This window comes from Galeopterus variegatus, unplaced genomic scaffold (assembly GCF_000696425.1).
Source record: "Galeopterus variegatus unplaced genomic scaffold, G_variegatus-3.0.2 Scaffold2271, whole genome shotgun sequence".
NCBI classification, from domain to species: Eukaryota; Metazoa; Chordata; class Mammalia; order Dermoptera; family Cynocephalidae; genus Galeopterus; species Galeopterus variegatus.
This window is the reverse complement of record NW_007728382.1, coordinates 148,017-168,236: the sequence shown is the minus strand read 5'-3', so window position 1 is coordinate 168,236 and position 20,220 is coordinate 148,017. Positions and strand designations below refer to the sequence as shown.

At 40.4% G+C, this 20,220-nt stretch overlaps 2 protein-coding genes across 3 annotated transcripts in view; one reads left to right on the top strand and one right to left on the bottom strand.

The window, feature by feature from the left end:
• Nucleotides 1–20,220, bottom strand: part of TOPBP1 (topoisomerase (DNA) II binding protein 1) — an 84,215-nt gene that overhangs the window by 18,494 nt on the left and 45,501 nt on the right. The window contains exons 22-24 of the mRNA XM_008581133.1: nucleotides 18,391–18,502; nucleotides 15,037–15,200; nucleotides 13,972–14,109 (exon numbers count right to left, since the gene is read on the bottom strand). Coding sequence (XP_008579355.1) covers nucleotides 13,972–14,109; nucleotides 15,037–15,200; nucleotides 18,391–18,502 — 414 coding nt within the window. The remainder of the gene's footprint in view (nucleotides 1–13,971; nucleotides 14,110–15,036; nucleotides 15,201–18,390; nucleotides 18,503–20,220) is intronic.
• Nucleotides 1–20,220, top strand: part of CDV3 (CDV3 homolog (mouse)) — a 110,539-nt gene that overhangs the window by 49,242 nt on the left and 41,077 nt on the right. Inside the window, exon 5 of one of the 2 annotated variants that reach the window (XM_008581129.1) lies at nucleotides 14,973–15,035. The exons of the other annotated variant lie outside the window; for it this stretch is intronic. Coding sequence (XP_008579351.1) covers nucleotides 14,973–14,991 — 19 coding nt within the window. The 3' untranslated portion in view covers nucleotides 14,992–15,035. Of the gene's footprint in view, nucleotides 1–14,972; nucleotides 15,036–20,220 lie in introns of those variants that run through there. 2 annotated transcript variants of the gene reach the window in all.

Here is a 20,220-nt window from a genome sequence, read left to right as displayed (position 1 = left end):
AGTATACCTTCGACTTGATGATTTCCATTCCTTTGGATATATTCCCAGCAGTGGGATAGCGAGGTTCCTCAAACAGCTGAAGATAGATCTACCAAATATGGGAATTTTTGAAGAAACAGTTCAACCTGGGAAAGAAAGATACCTGGCCAAACCTAATGAGCTCATTTGAATAAGAGGAACCGGCTTCTAAAGCTGGAAGGTTCTGAGTCACTCGATGACTTAAACAAAAATCACAGCTGCTCTTTCTGGAAAGAAGCATAGGGAAGAAAAAAACTGGAAGGAGCAAAAACAATCAAAACTAAACCACAGTAGTTGGACACTTGGTATTTTTGGATGTATGTAATTAACGGGTTGTGTTTCGTTGTTTTGCTTTGTTTTAAGAATTTGGCAGTTGAACTATCAGTTCCCTAAAAAGACCACTTCAATTCTAGTCGACAAGCATTTATTATGCACCAATTCCACACACAGCCTGTGTTAAGCCATGGACCAAGTGAAGAAATCTTCCAAACTCAATACTGGGGATATGATTAGACAAGTATATGTGTACAAAGGAGGACAACCGGATTGGCTGCCCCAATAACCCTAGAGACAGGATTACTGTCACTACAGGTATTTGGAAAAGTAAAACAGCAAGCCTTTAACATGGTCAAGTTCAGCAAAAAAGAACAACATACCCAAAGGGGCAGGGGGGTGGAAACGAGCCAGAAGGCAAAGACACGGAGGTCAGCCATATGAGAGGTCTGAGAGGGGTGCTCAGTGTAGCAGGCCAGATAGTTTCCCCAAAAACTCACATCCCCCTGGAACCTCAGAATGTGACCCTATTTGGAAATAAGGTTTTTGGAGATGTAATTTAGTTAAAATGAGGTCATACTAGGTTAGGGTGGGAACTAAGTTCAATGACTGATGTCTTTATAAGAGAGAGAAGAAGGAGACTTGGACACAAAGACATAGCAAAACACAGGCAGAGGCCAAGTGAAGATGGGGGCAGAGTGGAGTGATGCAGCCACAAGCCAAGGGAAGCCACGGATGGCAGCCACCCCCCAGAAGCTGGCAGAGGCAAGGAAGGATCCTCCCTCAAGCCTTCAGAGGGAGTGCGGCCCTGCTGACACCTTGATTTCGCACTTCTAATCTCCAGAACTGTGGGAGAATAAATTTCTGTCGTTTTAAGCCACCCAGCATGTGATCATTTGTTATGGCAGCTCTAGGAAACTAATACACTCAGCAAGGGGAGCAACTGGAAGGACAAATGGGGTCGGAGTCACACATGCAAACTGGCCTCGTGCAGGAGCACGGGACCTGGGGCTTTTCTCCCTCTGCTCCTCACTCCAGAGCAAAATCTACGCTCTTGGTTTGTTCTCTCTCTCTCTCTCTCTCTCTCTCTCTCTCTCCTTCTCCCCCCCCCCACTACTGATGAAATCATTCATCAGCAAGGGAGCTATTTGGTAGACTAGCCCTAAGGATGCTGGAAAGCTAAGGAATGCGACATAAGCATGAAGTACCATGAAAATCACTGCCAAAGTCAGGAATTCCACAGCAGCTCAGGCTTCCAGGGAGAGCCCTCGTAACTTTGGGGAGGGAGCACCACAGACAGCAGGCAGCAAATTGACACAGTGTTGCTACGATGCCTGAGTCAGACCCATGAATTACGCAGAGGCTGGGGGTCCTCCCCACTCTGGTTTGCATGCAGAAGCCATTTCCCAGCACCCAGTCACTTCAGGGTGCTTGGCAGGAGCACAGTGTCTGGGAAATAGGACAAGGATAAGATCTTAACGACTCTGCTGGGCTAACCAGGCCTCAGGCAGGCACCAGACAGGATCGAGCAGAGAGCCTACTTTGAACAGAAGGGCTTTCTTTCATCTAGGTCTCTACGTAATTCATAGTACGTGCTTAATGCAAATGTATTTTGATTCCTTTCCTTCTTTCTTCTCTTTCTTTGCTGATTTTTGCATAAAGCTTTCTCTCCTTTTTTTCACTTACTTATTACACGTGATACATGAACATATTCTCACTGTAACAGATCTGAGTAACATATAACTATGTATAATAAAATATGAAAGCCTCATGTCCCTCTGTCCCACTGTCTTCCCCAAAGGTAACCACAGTTGACTATACATTCTTTCTAGTCCTTCCTCTATGCACATATATATTCATACAAAAATAATATTTTTATTCTCATATAAATGGATCATTCTATATGTGGTATTTTTATCTGCTTTTTTATCTCAACCTATCTAGTAAGTCTTTCCATGTCAGTAATGTCTGCCTCATTCTTTTTAATGACTGTATGTATTCCACATAATTTGTTTGGCCTCGCCAAAAATGCTGGACTTTTCATTGCTTCCAACTGTCAATGTTATAAGCAACGCTGCAACAGACAACCTTACATAATATATACCTGTGTATGAACAAATTTTGCTTTAAATAGATGCATAGAGATTGACTTTCTGGATCAAGAGACATAAGCATTTGTACTCTTGAAAGATACAGCCAAATTTCCCTCCAAAATGACTTTACCAGTTTATGCACTCCCACCAGAAGTGTTATTCTCATCCTCATCAACTGGGTATAGTCAATATTTACAATTTTCTCAGTGAAATAAACAAAAATATCTTATTTTGCTTTGCACTTCTGTTGTTACTAATGATGTTGAGCATGTGTTTATGCGTTTACTGGCCATTGATTTTAATTCCTTCCATGTGTCTTTTGCACCTTTTTTTTCTATTGAATTGTTTATCTTGTGGTTTGCACATCATGCATTACATATTCTTCATAGTACTACCTGCTATACATTTGGCAAATGTCTTTCCATTTTTGCTTGTGTTATAATTTGTTTACAATTTTTTTTGTAGTCATTCATTCAACAAACACTTACTGAGAATATACTGTGCAGTGGAAAAAAACAAATCATCTAGTTGAAAAGTTTAAGTGTCTGCTTTGTTGCATTTTCCTACCCATGATTATGAGTATAAAAATACACTCTTAACATTTTTACCTAAAACTTCCACAGATTGTTAACATATTGGATATTTTAATACATCCAGAATTAATTCCACGTAAGGTCTTTAGCTTTTTTTCCCAAATGGAAAGACAAGGCAATTATCCAAAAATCATGCATTAAATAATCTATTTTTCTGTCTCTGATGTGAAACACAATCTTTATCATAACCCATATTCCCATAAATAATGAATGTCTCTTCTATTCCTTCTGTTATTTTCCTATTCCTGGGTCTATCTTAATTACCATATGTGTCTATTATGAGTCTCCCTTAATTACTATAGCTTATATGCCTTGACTTGCTATCTAACAGAACAAGGCCTCTATCATCATTCTTTTTACATATTTATTGACTAGCATTGAGCCTTTGAGTCATAGTTAAGTGCCACAAAGAATTTCACTGAGATTTCAATTTGAAAATTATTGAATATGTATATCAATTTGTGAAGAATTGACTTTATTAACAATATTAATCAGAAACATGAGAAGTCTACATTTATTGAGCTCTTTATCCACTTTACAGTAAATCCACAGTAGAATTTCAGATTGCATATTTATTTCATATAAATCTTGCATATTTCTTGTTAACATTTATTTGTAAGAAATTTACGTTTTTACTTGTTACTGCTATGGTAAATAACAGTACTTTTGTCCCAGCACATTTGATAAAGAGTTACTACTTGAATATAAGAAAACTATTGGTTCAGGATATTGATGTCATATCCAAGGAGAAAAGCCATTATTAGTTGTGAATAGGGAGTGGGGAGGAAAGGCAGGTGGCAAGCTTGGAGAGATCCAGAGAGGAAAAACCAAGTGTAAGATGCCTTCTGGATCTCTCAGAAGGAATCCAGCAGCCCTCCACACCTTAGGCTTGGCTGACCGACTGAGGTATAGTGGCAAGACTCAAGAAATCGCAGAGTGGTTGAGGGGACACATTCCGTTTGGAACCCTGGAGGACACCAGGGAAATGGCAGCATGGTGCATTCACGCTGAGGAAGACTTGGACGGTGTCCATAAGCTTCCCAAGGCTGAGCAGTTTCTGCCTGTCCCACTGGTGAATACAGAAGTGCTAAGAGCCAGGGAGTGAAAGAGACCTGGAGTGGGGACCACAGGAGGACAGGAGCCAGAGACTCCCATGCTGAGGCCACAACCCTCAAAGGCCAGATGGGACCAGTTACACCTAGACAGGATGCAGTGGGGAAGGAGACTGACAACCAAAGGCCAAATCACAGGGACACGTCAGGGAGGACTCAGAGGACTGCACACAAGAGCGGCCACTGTCACAATGGTATGTACGCTTCTCCTGCCATATGAGGCCATTCCGGGATGGGGAGAAAGGGGTAGAGCTCTCGATATGGGAAAATACCCCAATATAGAGTAGGTACTTTCAAGTGATCAGGGAGGACTCAGAGGACTGCACACAAGAGCGGCCACTGTCACAATGGTATGTACGCTTCTCCTGCCACATGAGGCCATTCCGGGATGGGGAGAAAGGGGTAGAGCTCTCGATATGGGAAAATACCCCAATATAGAGTAGGTACTTTCAAGTGATTACTTTTAAATTATAAACTGACTAATTTTATGATAGAAATCAAATTCTATACTAGCAGATCCTGAGTTACCCTGAAGCGACAAAATTAAACTTTTTGCCCTCTGAAGAAATTGGGGACCACAAGCAAGTGGAATTCAGTCATTTGGGGAAATAATGTTGCATTTTGGCACGTCTGAGTCCTAGTGACAACTTTTAAAAATCTTTTCATTCTAATCTAATTTGTGCAGCGACATAGATGCTGTAGAACACATAACATCTGTCCTCTTGATGTGTGCCACCATGTGTACACACACCAGGCCACCTGCCACAGTCTGGGTCAAGGCTAAAAGCTCTGAGTGAGCAGAGTCACTGTGATGTTGCGTACAACATTCCTACTTGAAAAGAAAGAACTCTGAAACCAAGCATTTAAAACATGCCACTTCAGTTAACACCTTGTTTGCAGGCAACCTGTTATCCAAGTGCTCTTAAAAAACAAAACAAGGGCCGGCCCGGTGGCGCACTGCTACAGTGCGCCGCTTGGGAGTGCAGCAGTGCTCCCGCCGAGGGTTCGGATCCCACATGTAGACCGGCTGCTCGCTGGCTGAGCGAGGTGCGGGCGCGGCACCGAGGGCTGCGATCCCGTTGCCAGTCCTGGTCCAGTGCGGGCGCGACACTGAGGGTTGCGATCCGTTGCTGGTCACGAAAAAAGAGAAAAAGGAAAAAAAGAAAAAAGAAAAACAAAACAAAACAATCCACAGCTCAGTGCACATTTATACCTATGGGCCTGCAATGGCAAAGGGAAAAAAGAAAAATATTCCCTCAACACTGCCCAGTTATTCAGCCCATCTGCATTTCTGTCTGCTAGACAAGGAATGATTAAGAGTTTGATTTTAAAGTTCCAGTTTCAGGTAGGATGGACTAATTGCACCCCACCCTGTCTCTATCTCAGAATGTAGCTATCAAATGTGAACAGAATACATGAAGCAGTTGTTAAAGGACTCTGAGAACTAAATAGTAGCAGGCAGATGGGAAAAGAAGATGAAAATCCAAAGGACCACTGGACCCATGGTGAGTTCACCAGGTTTTTGCCTCCAGTATCCCCTGGCCAAAACTTGAGAGACACCTGGTAGTGGGTGTCAGCTCAGGCAGAGGAAATGCCAGGAAAAGCTCCTCGTTAAGGCTTAAAGAAGAGGAAAGGGGTTCTGCAGCAACAGCAGCAACAGAAAAAGGCCAGAGGTTTCTTTTCTGGAAGGTTTTAAAGCTAATTTCTTTAATAGTTATAAAACTACTCAAGTTAAGTATTTCATATTGGGTGAGTTTTGGTAATTCACAGTTTTCAAGGAATTAATTCATTTCATCTAAGCTGTCAAATTTATGTGCCCAGACTTGTTCTGCAGGGTCTGTAGTGATATATCCCCTCTTTCATTCCTGATATTGGTGTCTTCTTTTTTTTTTCTTCTTCTCCCAGTCTTGTTAGAGGTTCATCAATTTTCTTAATCTTTTCAAAGACCGGCTTCTAGTCTCATTGGTTTTCTGTATTGTGCATTCGTAAACACAGCAACTTGGATGAATCTCAGAGTTACCAGGCTGAATCTAAAAAGCCAGTCTCAAGGATTACATGCCATATAATTCCACTCAGAGGACATTCTCAAAAGACAAAACTACACTGACCTAGAATAGATCAGTGGTTGCTAGGGGTTGTAGGGAAAGAGTAACTAGATAAGAGAGGTTTTTAGGGTGACGAAACTGTTTTGTATCCTGACTATGGTGGTGGTCACAAAAATCTATTATGTGTTAAAGTTCACAGAACTCTACACCAAAATAAAGTCAACTTTACCATATGTTAATTTAAAAAACAAAATTTAGTGTCTCTCCTAAGTTTAGGAGAGAAAGATTTTGATTTAAGCATCACAATTAAAAAATATACACCAAATTAAGTAACTGTGTAATTAGTTTTTCAATTAAATAAGTGTTTCTCTTCTTTCTCAAACTTGAAGTCACTTATAAAATAAAAATCATAAAATTAAGTTTAATTATACCTATTTTATTTTTTTTTCTTTTTGATGAGAATAGAGCACGTTATTTTGACTCACAAGAATTTCAACCACCAAACAATTTGGTAAACGATAACTACACCCATTTTCAACAAGGTTTTGGGGAAACATGTAACATTTGTGAGAGTAAATTGCTACAAGCTCCTGGGATGAATATATATCATTAAGAAAATTAAAAGTGTGTATACCTTTTGATCGAATGATTACATTTCTAGGAATTTCTAGTAGAGATGTATTCTCACAAGATCCAAGAATATATTTAAGCATGTTTACTGCAGTATAATTTACAATATCAAAAACTAAAAACAACCTTGATCTCTGATAAATAAATTATATACTTGCATACAGTTAACTATCAGAAACCATTTTTAAAATAAGGCCAATCATCAATTACTGATATTGAAAAATCTTTAAAATTAATTAAGTAAAAATAGGAAGGTGAAGAACAATATATAGAGATCGATCTCACTGCTGTTCATAAAAGGTCTTACATATGCTGGGGGGTCATTTATACATGTAAAAGCTCCTGGAAGGATATACAAAATAGTGTTAACCTCTTTGGAGTGAGCTTGGACATATAAGAAGAAAGGAAATGGTTGTGGTGCTCATTTTAAACCTCTTTGAACTGCTTGAAAAACCACAAACAAGATATTTTTAAAGCTATAAAGAAAGAATAATGTCTTCGTACAAGATTTGTTCATAAAGATGGCTAACCTTCAGCCAATCCTAGGAAACGCCATTCCTGGGAACACCCACAGTCAGAGGCTCTTAATAGGGTCAGAGTGAAGGACCTGCATGTCCATCACCCTCTGAGAGCGGGAAACAGTTCCTCTGAGTAAACATGGAGTCATTTCCTACCAAGAGACAGCAGAAGTGTAAGAGGCCCCCATATCCCAGCATGGGGCGTCCTGGGGCTCTCAACCTCGTCCTTTGACAAATTTGTGGACGAGTCCCAGGGGCTTGACTCAGTTCTTCTGGGTTAACAATACATAAGCCCTAGTTTTAAATTTTTTCTACTTTACAGTAAAGTTAATATTTCCAGGACATATGTATGAGAACAGAGAAATTCCTGATATTGAAAGACAGCATCATCAACAATAAAACTAGGTTTGTGTCTTGAGAAAATTAACTAATTTTTTGTTCACTAATGTCCTTAGCAACACAACGGGGAATCAGGTGACGGGTAAGACCCGTGCCAGTTCCTAGAAGCAGAGTCACTCTGTCTGGTGTGGAAATTGTATTTTACGCAATTCTTTCTTGCAGATTCACATTCTATTTGTCATTAGATTGTAACTGACCGGTTGTCAAATGCCCACCATTCAACCATTTTTATAAAACATTATACATTTTCAGCTGATTGTTCAAATTTGCTTTATCATAGATAAAAAGCTCTTAAGTAGTAAATTCCTCAAAAGTTTTAAATTTCTCAGAAATTAAAAATTTTTTTCTATTAAGTGTTAAAATACCTTTAAATATAAATGCATATTTCAAAAATTTATAGTGTAAGGAAAAAAGGAAAATATTGCATGACATTTATAAACCCAAGTCAAAGACCATTCAATATAAATACAGTTTACTGGCAAATAGTCTAAATATCTTTAAATATATAAACAAAAATGTCAACATTTGGCCATTAAGGAACAAAAGCTAGGCAGCAGCTATTTTTTCTCAGGCATGTCCATTCATGCGCATTATCTTGCATATCACACGATTTGGAGCCTCCTGGAACCTCTATCCTACTGCTACTTGGATGTTCACCCCAACTCTACCCCAGCCTCACCCCAGCTCGACTCCAGCCTCGCCCCAACAGCCTGGCCTCCTTGGGCTTCCACACTCACTGCTGTTCCCGATTTCATCTCAACACATCTTTCCTGCACTAGCCAGGATGGGAGAGGGAGGCGGAGGAAAGAAAGGGGACAGAGGGAGGGAGGGAAAAAAGAGAAAGTCAAGGAACAGATGTGTTGATTGCCAGTTTGCAATCCATGTCCAGTTTCTTTTCCCACCTAAAAATTCTGCCCAGAACAATTTCTTCATATTTGAGAAAGGAGAGAATATCTTGAATGATGACAAGTGACACAATGTGTGCTAACCTGACCTTTGATGAGAAACTGATTCATCGCCTACATTTCAGAGCCCTGGGAAAGTTGACATGGAGGAATAAATGGGTTGAGGGGGAGGCACTGAATTTCTGAGGTGCATTTCCAAAGTCCTTCTCCAAACCATAGTAAAAGCTAGTTGGCTACAGCCTGGCATGAGTGACCCAGACAAAACCTCTTGTCACCAAGGACTGTCAGTCTGTAACACCCTCCTCACAATGCCCCAGGTGTACGGCCAGGTATTCTAGGGAGACATTGTGATCCAAGCTGACTTCTCCAAGAGCTCATTAGTTTGAAAATTCAGAACATCAGAGCTTTCAGACAATTACCTCCCCCCCCAAATCTTTACTTTATTCTTGGGAGCTTGAGGGATGGAAAAGAATAATACGATCTTCAGTAAAGTTATCAGTAAGATTTTGGTTTCCAAACACACCTGCTTCTCCCATCCCCCTCAAGACTATAAATGCCTCCCCTCATACCCCAAACCATTTACGAGCAACACTCACAGTCAAAAGGAGCCAGGTACTTGGTGGTTATATTTAAGGGACATTTAGCCTTCCAATTCCATAGCCCCCATTCAAATATGAAATATGAAGGTAAAATGGTGGGGAGGGAAAGAGGCACAGGAGACAACAGGGAAAGTGACTGCAGGGTGCACCAAGAGCAGAGAAAAGCAGGGGAGCAGACCCACAGCCCCCACTCACCCACGCGTCTCCAACTCTACCCATCCTTCCCCGGCAGGAGAAACTTTGTCAGGAAACAGAATCTGTCTTTAGATATTTCATAGCAAAAGTAAAGCCACAGATTGACACTTACATTTCATTTGCTTGAAGATGGCCTTGTTAGGTTCAAGCCAGTGCTGGGGAGAAAAAAAAGAAAAAAACCAGAGATTGTGGGTCAAATTGCTGGACCATACAATGCATACTTAATAACTAAAGGAATTCCAAAGTACAGCCTCAGTTCCCATAGGTATTCCTCAGCGTTCCACCCTCTGAAGACCAACTTAACAAGTCAGCAATGAGAATAACCCAGACAAGGGCATAAACTCAGAGTGGTAACACTTGCTGAGTAATATTTGAGTCATACAGTTGCTAGAAGAGGACAAGGAGAGAATATGCACGTAAAGGGGATGTTCTACTAGCTCTGGCTACCCCCGGGCTGAGTCTTTGAGCTCCACTACTCTGGGAAAACCACAGATGGCTACAGACCACAGATGGCATTTGACACCCATGACCTCAAAGAGTCACAGTCCAAGGCAGCATCAGCATCCACTTTGCTTCCCAGCCGGCCCAGCAGCATGAGCTTCATCACACCCAGGGGCAAGTCTTCCTTGTGTAAGGAGGAACAAGTGATTTTAAATATCAGGAAGAAAAATCAGCCCCATCACAAAACAAAGAAGCCAAAAAACCCGGAGAGCTCAGAATCACTGACAGGCGTCTGAAGCAGACACCACGCTGGTATTTTAAATATCAGGAAGAAAAATCAGCCCCATCACAAAACAAAGAAGCCAAAAAACCCGGAAAGCTCAGAATCACTGACAGGCGTCTGAAGCAGACACCACGCTGGACACAGTGGCCAGTTCTCTCCGCACTGTGTACAAAGATCACTTCAACATGCTGAGAGTCAGGCAGCTTTTGAGCTCAGTAACCATGATGCCCCTGACACTGCTCAGGGAATGTCAGGAAGAGTCCTTTTATACACCTGCGGTTATAAAGATGGCAAGAGGGGGTGCCACTGGGTATCCCCCAGGAGGCATGGGGCAGCCCACTTGATGCTGAGCTCTCACACCTCGCTCTACCTCCTCTGAGTTCCAGTAAGCCTCGGGTTCTGTTCTGTCCCTGTTCTTTGATGTCATGCATAACCATGACATTCAATGAGACTAGCATCCATTGAGTGCACATTAAGTGCCGGGTGCCATTCAAGAGTCTCCCTGTGCTATCTTACTCAGTCCTCGCCACCACTCCTCTTAATGAATGACAAATCTGGGACTCAGGATGCTAAACAACTTGCCTGAGGTCACCCAGCTAATAAATGGTGAAGCCAGCCATGCAGTGGGATTCTGGCATGTGAGCTCTTAACCCCTTGGCTATGTGGCCTCCTGACTGATCAATTTGTTCTGAAATGCATTATTCTCCTCAATGAACACTCCCTATTTTCTCAGGGACTGAAAAATTGAGTGGTCAGATTAGTAGTTTCCAATCTAAGATGTCAGATCTCTGCAGTCTTCAAAAACAATAATGGAGTCTTTTAACTGTTTCAAGATTATGGAAAGTCTAACAAAAAACCACACATTTACCCCCAACCCGGTTGCCCAGACAAGCTAAAACAGCAAGTTTCTTTGCTTCTGGCCAAAATTGTATTGATTCATTTTGGGAACCCTCATAACCTCCTAATCAGAAGTCATATTGAACAGTGGAAAACTAATTGATTATACCACTTACTAGCTATGTAACCTTGTGCAGGATGTTTAAACTCTGTGTATCAGTTTCTACGACTATAAGATGGGAAGAGTAATACTACCCATCTCATAGGGCTATTGTGAAGATTTAAAAGTTAGCAAAAAGTTAACAAGTTTAAGACACTTATCCAGTGCCTGGTACATGAAAAAACAATAATTGCTTGTTTGCTGATGCTTTTGTTGTTACTTAATAAGCACAGCTTAATTGTGGATACATCTTTCAATGTACAGGCTTCATAGAGGAGAATAATTAAAGGGGATCCTGGTGATTAAATTACTTTTCTAGACATAAGTAAACAGGATAATTAGAATTAAATAAAGAAAACAAATAACAGCATCCAAAGATCAATACCTAGTGCTGTGGTAGGAGAATCGCCGGTCATTCTACCAATAAAGTCTGAAATATAAATGTGTTTTCTGAATTCTCCTCACCTGGCATCCTTTGAGTTCCCTCACTCTTCTCTGCCTGACCTCAAACTGCCTTTCCAACTTCTTTCTGACTCCAGGGATGACCAGTCAGTTTCGTTTTGTGCGCCTACACCAGGCTGGCAGGAGGGTTCCAAGACTGGAAGAAGGCTCCGAGAGAATGAGAGCTGGGATGGATTGGCTATGCCTGCCGTGCCACTATAGGTTGGCTATGCCTACATGGAGCGGCAGGGAACACTTGAGGCCTCCAAGGTATTTGCCATCTGTGCTCTAAATAAATTGTTTACTCTAGATGACCTGGCCTTGCTGTCCTAAGAAACACACCTTCAGTTCTGATCAGTTCTTACCATTCTTCTCCCTTGGACTAGTCACAGCCTGCCCTTGCCTTTCAGGCCATGTTTCTCAGTTACCTGCTGCTGCAGTGGGATCACTACACACTTTGCCAGGACAGCTATTCTTCCCCAGTAGGACAGCCATGGGATATAAGAAAACTAAGCCAGCAATAATCATGTTTCAAGGAATTACAGAAAATCATTTCTCCAAAGAGGACTGATGGAGTTTGGATGTGTCGTCCCCTCCAAAACTCATGTGGAAATTTGATCTCCAATGTGGCAGTGTTGGAAACTGATTGAGTCATGGAGGTAGATCCCTCATGAATGGATTAATGTTCTCCCTGGGGGAGGGGGGATTAATGAGTGAGCTCTCACTCTATTAGTTCCCGCAAGAACTAAGCTCGTTTTTTAAGCTCGTTACTTAAAAAAAACCGTGGCACCTTCTCTCTCTCTTGCTTCCTCTTGCCATGTGATCTGCTTGTACCCACCAGCTGCCTGCCACTTTCCGCCATGAGTAGAAGCAGCCTGAGGCCCACCTCAGATGCGGCTGTCCCAGAATCGTAAGCCAAATAAACCTCTTTCCTTTATAAATTACCCAGTCTCCACTATTTCTGTTATAGCAGCACAAAACGGACTAAAATAAGGACCAAGCTCAGTTTTTTAGTATATATTAAAAGAAACACAAAAATAACCTGAATGGCCCATGGCCCAGCAGTTCCTTTAATCTCCAATTCAACCTTGTAAACAAAGAGCCATGGAACAAGGACTTTAACTACAATATTATATAAAACTACAAAATATTAGAAATAGCATTAATGGCCATCATCAGGAAAATGGGTAAATAAACTGTGGTCTACACATATTCTGGATTATTCTGCAGCAATGTTTCATCTGAGATAGATATTTATGTGCAATATGAACAGATCTCTAAGGCACATTAGGATGGAAAAAAGTGAACTGCAAAATTTATAACTATGGCTGCAATTAGTTTCCAAACTGTGCACTGAGGCACCCCAGGGAAATACAGCCATGCTAGACATCTTCGGACAGACACCATGTGAACTATGAGCTCAAGGGAGTTCACCGTTCCAACATTACATCATGCTATATTCCTCTTGGTGTCTTATTTCTTGCAAAGCTGAGCTTCTAGCGGTTGCTGTGATAAAAAGCATATAACACACAAAAACAGGTGTGGAATGGGTGGTGGGAATGGCAGTGTCGATGTGATCCCAGGGGCATCCAACATACACACACCTCCCATTATTAAGTAATTGTGGTTATTTAAGAATGGACTGGAAATACTGGTTTTCTTGCAATTTATGTATATAATGTTTTGAATAGCTACTAAGCTGTTAGGACATAAATACTACATTGTTTGGGTCTAACTCTTATTAGATGGAACTGTTAGATATTCTCTTAGCCTACAGACACCATGAAATAATTCCTAAGATACTAGGACAGCCATAAATCCTTTGGAAACCTTTGAACTACGATATCATGGAATTAATATGTTTTCTTCTTTTCAATAAAAATTACAAAACTTTACTATATATTTGAACAGATATGAGTATATAAGCAACTAAATGCATTTTTATTTTTTTATTTTATTTATTTATTTATTTATTTATTTTTTTTTGTCTTTTTGTCTTTTTTCCATGTCCGGCAACGGATCGCAACCCTCAGTGTTGCCCCCGTACCGGACCGGGGACCGGCAACGGGATCGCAAGCCTCGGCGTTGCTCCCGCGCCTCGCTCAGCCAGTGAGCGGGAACCGGTCTGTATATGGGATCCGAACCCTCGGACGGGAGCGCCGCCGCGCTTCCCAAGCGGCGCACTATCCAGTGCGCCACCGGGCCGGCCCTATTTATTTTTTTTAAAGATGACCAGTAAGGGGATCTTAATCCTTGACTTGGTGTTGTCAGCACTACGCTCTCCCAAGTGAGCCAACCAGCCATCCCTATATGGGATCCGAACCCGTGGCCTTGGTGTTATCAGCACCACACTCCCCCAAGTGAGCCACGGGCCCGCCCTTGAATGCCATTTATATTACCCACATAATTATATACTCATATGTTAATACCTCAACAATGCCTGACTCTTGTCTTTGCTGGATTTTTTTCCTCCATCTCATTGCTGCAAGTGCTAGTCTTCGTTGCTGTATACTGATTCCAGTCAAAACATCAAGTATGGAACTACTTCCCCATTCATAGTCTTCTTCCTAGAGAATTAATCCAATGAACTTTTGAGTTCCTACAATATGGGGAGCCACTGTGCTGCATAGAAGTCTCTGTCCTCAAGAAGCCCACAGTCTAATAAGAGTTAAAGCTATACATTCAACTGTTATAAATACAAAGAGTACTGAATAAGCATTTTATGAGCATGGAGGAAATGTAGATTAATTTGACTTCATATAAAAGTCAAGTATACCTGGCTTTTTATTAGAGATTAGAAAAATATTGCATACATTTCTAAGAAACAGAATGTTAACTACATCTTGGCAATTGTTAATATTTAGATTACTGTATTTGGCTTCACTTGCTATAAGACTAGCACAGTGTCCTCTATCTTTTGTATCCTAATTATAACAAACCAAGTTCAGATGAACAGGAAATTTTGAAAAAGGATTTAATACTGAGATAGCAAAGAATTTTTATTAATTATATTAGATCTGATAATGGCACAGAAGGACACAGTCTCAGAGAAGGTTATGTACTGACAGCTTGATTATTTGTCTATGAAAGAGATCCCTAAGGGACCCTGATTGAAAACTTCAAAAACTAGATGGTAGCTACTACTGTGATAGTCAGTTAAGAACCAAAATACTCCAAATAAGTAAATATTTAATGGGCTAGTAGTATAGATAAAAGCTGCTAATAAGATAATCTTGAAACTTTTTAATGTTAAGGGAATGTAATTTCAATTAAGAAATACTAACATTCAAATTAAATAATTTAAAAAGTGAATAAAACAATCTGGCTGTGTAATCTGTATTTTTTTTTTTTCCTTTGTTATTGAGAACTGTATAAAGTTGATACAATCTAACTGGTCATATTTGGTTATTTCCATTACATGAACGGTCAGTGTATGTGCTGGAATCTAAGACATTTAAAGAAAAATAATCCTTCTGATGAACGTGGATACACACCTGTACAAAGTGTCCAGCAGTCCTGCATGCTTCAAGGTAGGAGCGATGAAGCACCCATTTCCCAGCTGCCACTGAGGCTAAATATTTCTCATTTCGAAGTGGTTGTCCCACAACAATGTGTGTACAGTTGGGATCAAAGCACTGCTTCTCTATCACTAATCCACCTTAAATAGAGAAAAATTGGTTATACTTTATTGATTCTTAACTTCTTTCTAGGAAAAAATGTAATCTCTACTATGCATAGAATTATTTATAAACAAAATGCACCAAACTATCTAAACCAAAAAAAACCCTGAATGATAATTATTTTACTTTATATTTTTGTAAAATACTGTTAATATTTATTATGAAAATTTTTTTTTAAAGTGCATAAAATAGTAACATGAACCCACATACTCTGGCTACCTCGTCCAAAATTATTAAAATTTTAACATCCTTATTTCAGTCTACTCCCCTTTTTTGGCTTAACTATTTTAAAGCAAATTCCAGACATCATGTCACTTAACCCCTATGTATTTAAGTATGCATCTCTAAAATATGGGGAAATTTACTAATACAGCCACTATGCCATTATCAGATCTAATATAATTAATAAAGACTCTTTGCTATCTCAGTACTAAACCATTGTTCAAAATTTCCTATTTGTCTGAACTTGGTTTGTCATAATTAGGATACAAAAAGAAAGAGAATATAAACAAGGTCCACATATTTAAGTTGGTTATGTCTCTTAAGTAAGTCTCTCTCAACTACCTCAGCAATTTTCAAGCATTAAGTATGGGTAACTAAGGAGATAAAGTAAAAAGGGGGTATCTGCAGACTTAAAGCAGAAGGAAATTTTTTGTGAGTGGAGATAAGGTCAGCAGACCAACACAGAAGCTTGGGAGGAAAACACACACACTAGGTAAATAAGAGATGAAGCAGCAGGTGGGAAAAAGTAGTAACTAAAACCTCTCCTCAGACATACATGTATGAAGCCTGACTTTGAGGAAAGGAGGCATAAGTAAAGATAAGCTTATGTAAAGCATAGCTTTCGATTTGTAGCTTATAGATTAACTGGACTATGGTCAGGAAGAGTTGTATCAAGAATGTGATAAGATTTTAACAAAACATTAAAACTCTAGTCATGATTTACAAATTACTACTCTAATAATAACAGCAACACTTCTGAGCACTTACTTTATGCCAGCACTTACTTTGTACCAGTGCTCCAGATTACTAACTCATTTAATCCTCACAATCTATGAAGGTAGATGACTATTATCTGCATTTTACACATGAGTTAACAGATACAGAGTAACTTACCCAGGATCACAGGGTGACAAAAGAACAAGAAGGTAAAAATCCCATACTAATATAATATCACTATCCAGTGCTATACAACAAATTTATTCTGTAACCCAGACAACATAGACTAATTTATTAATGTATATTAATTTGCCACAGTTGCTTCATTTTTATTTATTTATTGATTCATTTATTTTTATTGAATCAAAATTGATTATACATATTTTGGGGGCTCAACATTGAGATATGTTGATCAAATCAATATTACTAGCATATATATCGTTACAAATCATAATTATTCTTTATGCCCCTTGTCCAGTGAAGGTTTGGACACAATATCTATTACAGTGTCTCTCTACATTCTGATATCAGAAACCCTCTAGAATCAGATTCCCAATTCCAGCACAGTCTGTACTCATCTGCATCTATTTTCTGCCCTCCTCTAGACAAATTCTTCGCTAATTGCAACTATCTTGCCCAGTTTGCAGAGATGGAAATATCTATAGGAGGTGCTTGAAGCCTTTCATTTTGGTGAGTTCTGGGTAAAGCTTAGTAATTCTGACTATAACCCCATCTAATTTATCAAGCTACTGGTAAAATTTCCAAGAAAAAGAAATATAACTTCTCAAGTGTACAACTGTATTTCAGAAATCTTTTTAAAAATCTGTATCACAGTTCTCCAAATCCTTAAAAGGACAGCACTAAATAACATTTCATCTTTTCTTGATGACATAGAGCCAAATTAAAAACCACCATTATTTCTTAATGTTTTCGTTCTCCAACTGTAATTTTACTAACTCTATAGAGCCACTTTGTCCAGTACAGTAGCCACTAGATACATATGACTACCGAAGCACCTGAAGTGCAGCTAGGCCAAACTGGGATGTACTGTATGTGTAAAACGTATACCAGATTTCAAAGACATAGTACCAAAAAAAGTGTAAATTATATCACTGATATTTTACACTGATTACATGTTGCATGATAATATTTTGCATATGCTAGGTTAAATAAAATACAGTTGTCCCTCTGTATCCATGGAAGATTGGTTTCAGGACCTCCTGTGGATACCAAAATCTGCAGGTGCTCAAGTACCTAATATAAAATGGTGCTGTATTTGGATATGTACAATTCTCTCATATACTTTACATCACCTCTAGTTTACTTGTAATACCTAATACAATGTAAACAGTTGTTATACTGAACTGTTTAGGAAACAAGAAAATAAAAGTCTGTACATGTTCAGTAGAGACGCAAAATCCCCCCCCCCCCGAATATTTTAGGTTCAAGGTTGGTTGAATCCAATGAGTGCAGAACCCATGGGTACAGAGGGATGACTGTATATGTTTTAATTTCACTTGTTTTAAAAAGTGGCTTCTAGGAGATTTAAAATGAATTATGTGACTCATGTTCTATGTCTCTTAGACAGTGCTGCTACAGCACATCAGGTTACTCTGGTAAGCTGCTTCCAGAATGTCAGGAGAGCCTAACAACTAGTGGAATAAGAATGACGTAACGTGAGCTCCTCTCTGAATATTACTATACTTCCAAGTTTATTAAAATGTGGTTCTGCTTACATCGTAAGCCCATAATTTCATCATTGATTTTGTCCAAGGTTTCATCACTGAACCTTGCTAAGAGCAGCACAGGAATTCTTAAACCTTAACTTTCAGTTAGAATTTAAATCTTTAAATCCTTAATCTCTACATCTTTGAATCCCATGACCTACTGACTTTAGATTTAGATTAGAGCTTTATAAAATCAAAGCAGTAGGGCTGGCCCATGGCTCACTTGGGAGAGTATGGTGCTGACAACACCAAGTCAAGGGTTAAGATTCCCTTATGGGTCATCTTTTTTAAAAAATAATAAATATAAATAAAATAAATAAATAAAAATAATAAATAAAATCAAAGCTGTAATGATAACTCAGTGCATAACTAAGACAAGTTACCCATATTCTTTTTCTCAATTTCTAGACCTTATAAATGATATCAGTACTGATGACATTTAACTTCTAAATAAGATTACTTACTATATGGGATATTTCTTATTTAAGTAAAATAATGGTACCTAGTTTCTCAATCAGATGACAATAATCAATACGTTCTTGAGGATTCAGAGATGACAACTGAAATATGTACTGTTTTTTTAATTCTTCATGAGTTTCCTCTGTTGTTATAATCTGGAATGGAAGAATTTTATTTTTAAAGAAATTAAAATTAAAAAAGCTATCAGGTATCATTCTTTTACAGTGACATTTAGCTCAGTCTTCTGAGTTATCAAATATACAAATACTAATACAATGTAAAGAAATGCAGTTTTCAACACTGATGAACCCTTGACGTTAATATCAACAAATTTCTAGAGATTTCTGGTCAAGATGGCAGAATAGACAGTCCCTAGCGTCACTCTCTCCCACAAATCAACTGTTTTAAACTATAAAAAAATAACATCGAGTGCATATGGAATGGGAAGACGTCCAGCGGGGGAGGCAGAAGCTCCGCGGAGACCACATGCCCTGCGGGGCCGCCGTCACACTATCCAGCAGATAGACTTTACTGCCGCCACCCGGCTCCATTCCCAGCCCAGCTCCATGCACACAGAGCGGGGAGACGTCCGGCAAGGGAGGTGAAGGCTCGGCAGAAACCACACACCCTGTGGGGCTGCCACTGCGTGATCCAGCAGGTAGGCTTCACCGCCACCACCCAGCTCCATTCCTAGCCCAGCCCAGTGCGCACAGAGTGGGGAGACGTCCAGCAGGGGAGGCAGAGGCTCCGCAAAAACCACACGCCCTGTGGGGCCGCCACTGCGTGATCTGGCAGGTAGGCTTCACCGCAGGCACCCGGCTCCATTCCCAGCCTGGCCTAGTGCGCTCCGAGCAGGGAGACGTCTGGCAGGGGAGGTGGGAACTCTACGGGGACCACACTGCTGCCACGCAATACAGCAGCCCAGCCCAATGCATATGGAGCACAGAGACGTCCAGCAAGGGAGATAGAAGCTCCGTAGAGTCCACACAGCCTGTGGGGGGGCCACCTCCGCGTGATCCAGCAGCAGGTAGGCTTCACCACAGCCACCCAGCTCCATCCCAAGCCCGGCGTAGCATGCACAGAGCAGGGAGACATCCAGCAAGGGAAGGGGAAGCTCTGCAGAGACCACACGCAATGCGGTGCCCTCGGCACATCCCAGCAGCCCGGACCAGAGCGCACGGAACAGGGAGAAGTCTAGCATGGGAGTTGGCGGCTCAGCAGAGACCACACACCCTGTGGTACTGCCCCATGATCCAGCAGCCCGGCAGAGTCCAAGCTGACCAGAGAGGTGGCTCCCCGGAGAGGCCCAAGACCCAAGGCAACCACACACGCAAGGCACTAGTGGCCAACTTAGCAGTAACTGAGATAGCCATACCATATTGTCAACCACAGCAACATTTTAGTCAGTAAATAGTGTCAAACCTGTGGACTGTGAAACCTGCATCCAGGAACCTCAACGATCTCCACACATATTCAACTCAAAAAGGTCTTCTCCAAGACATGTTATAGTCAAATTGGCAAAACTCAAAGACAAAGAGAGAAGCTTAAAAGCTGCAAGGGAGAAGCGTCAAATTACCTATAAAGGAGCTCCAATCAGGCTAACATCAGACTTTTCATCACAAACCCTAAAAGCCAGAAAGGAATGGGATGATATATTCAAAATACTAAAAGACAGAGATTGTCAGCCAAGAATACTCTACCCTGGAAGGCTATCCTTCTGAAATGAAAGGCAAATAGTATATTTTTCAGACAAACAAAAACTGCGGGAGTTCACCACCACACGACCACCCTTACAAGAAATTCTTGAGGGACTACAGGGTTTGGTTCCTGAAAAATAACTACCACTGCCATAAAAACCCAAGAAAAATCAAAA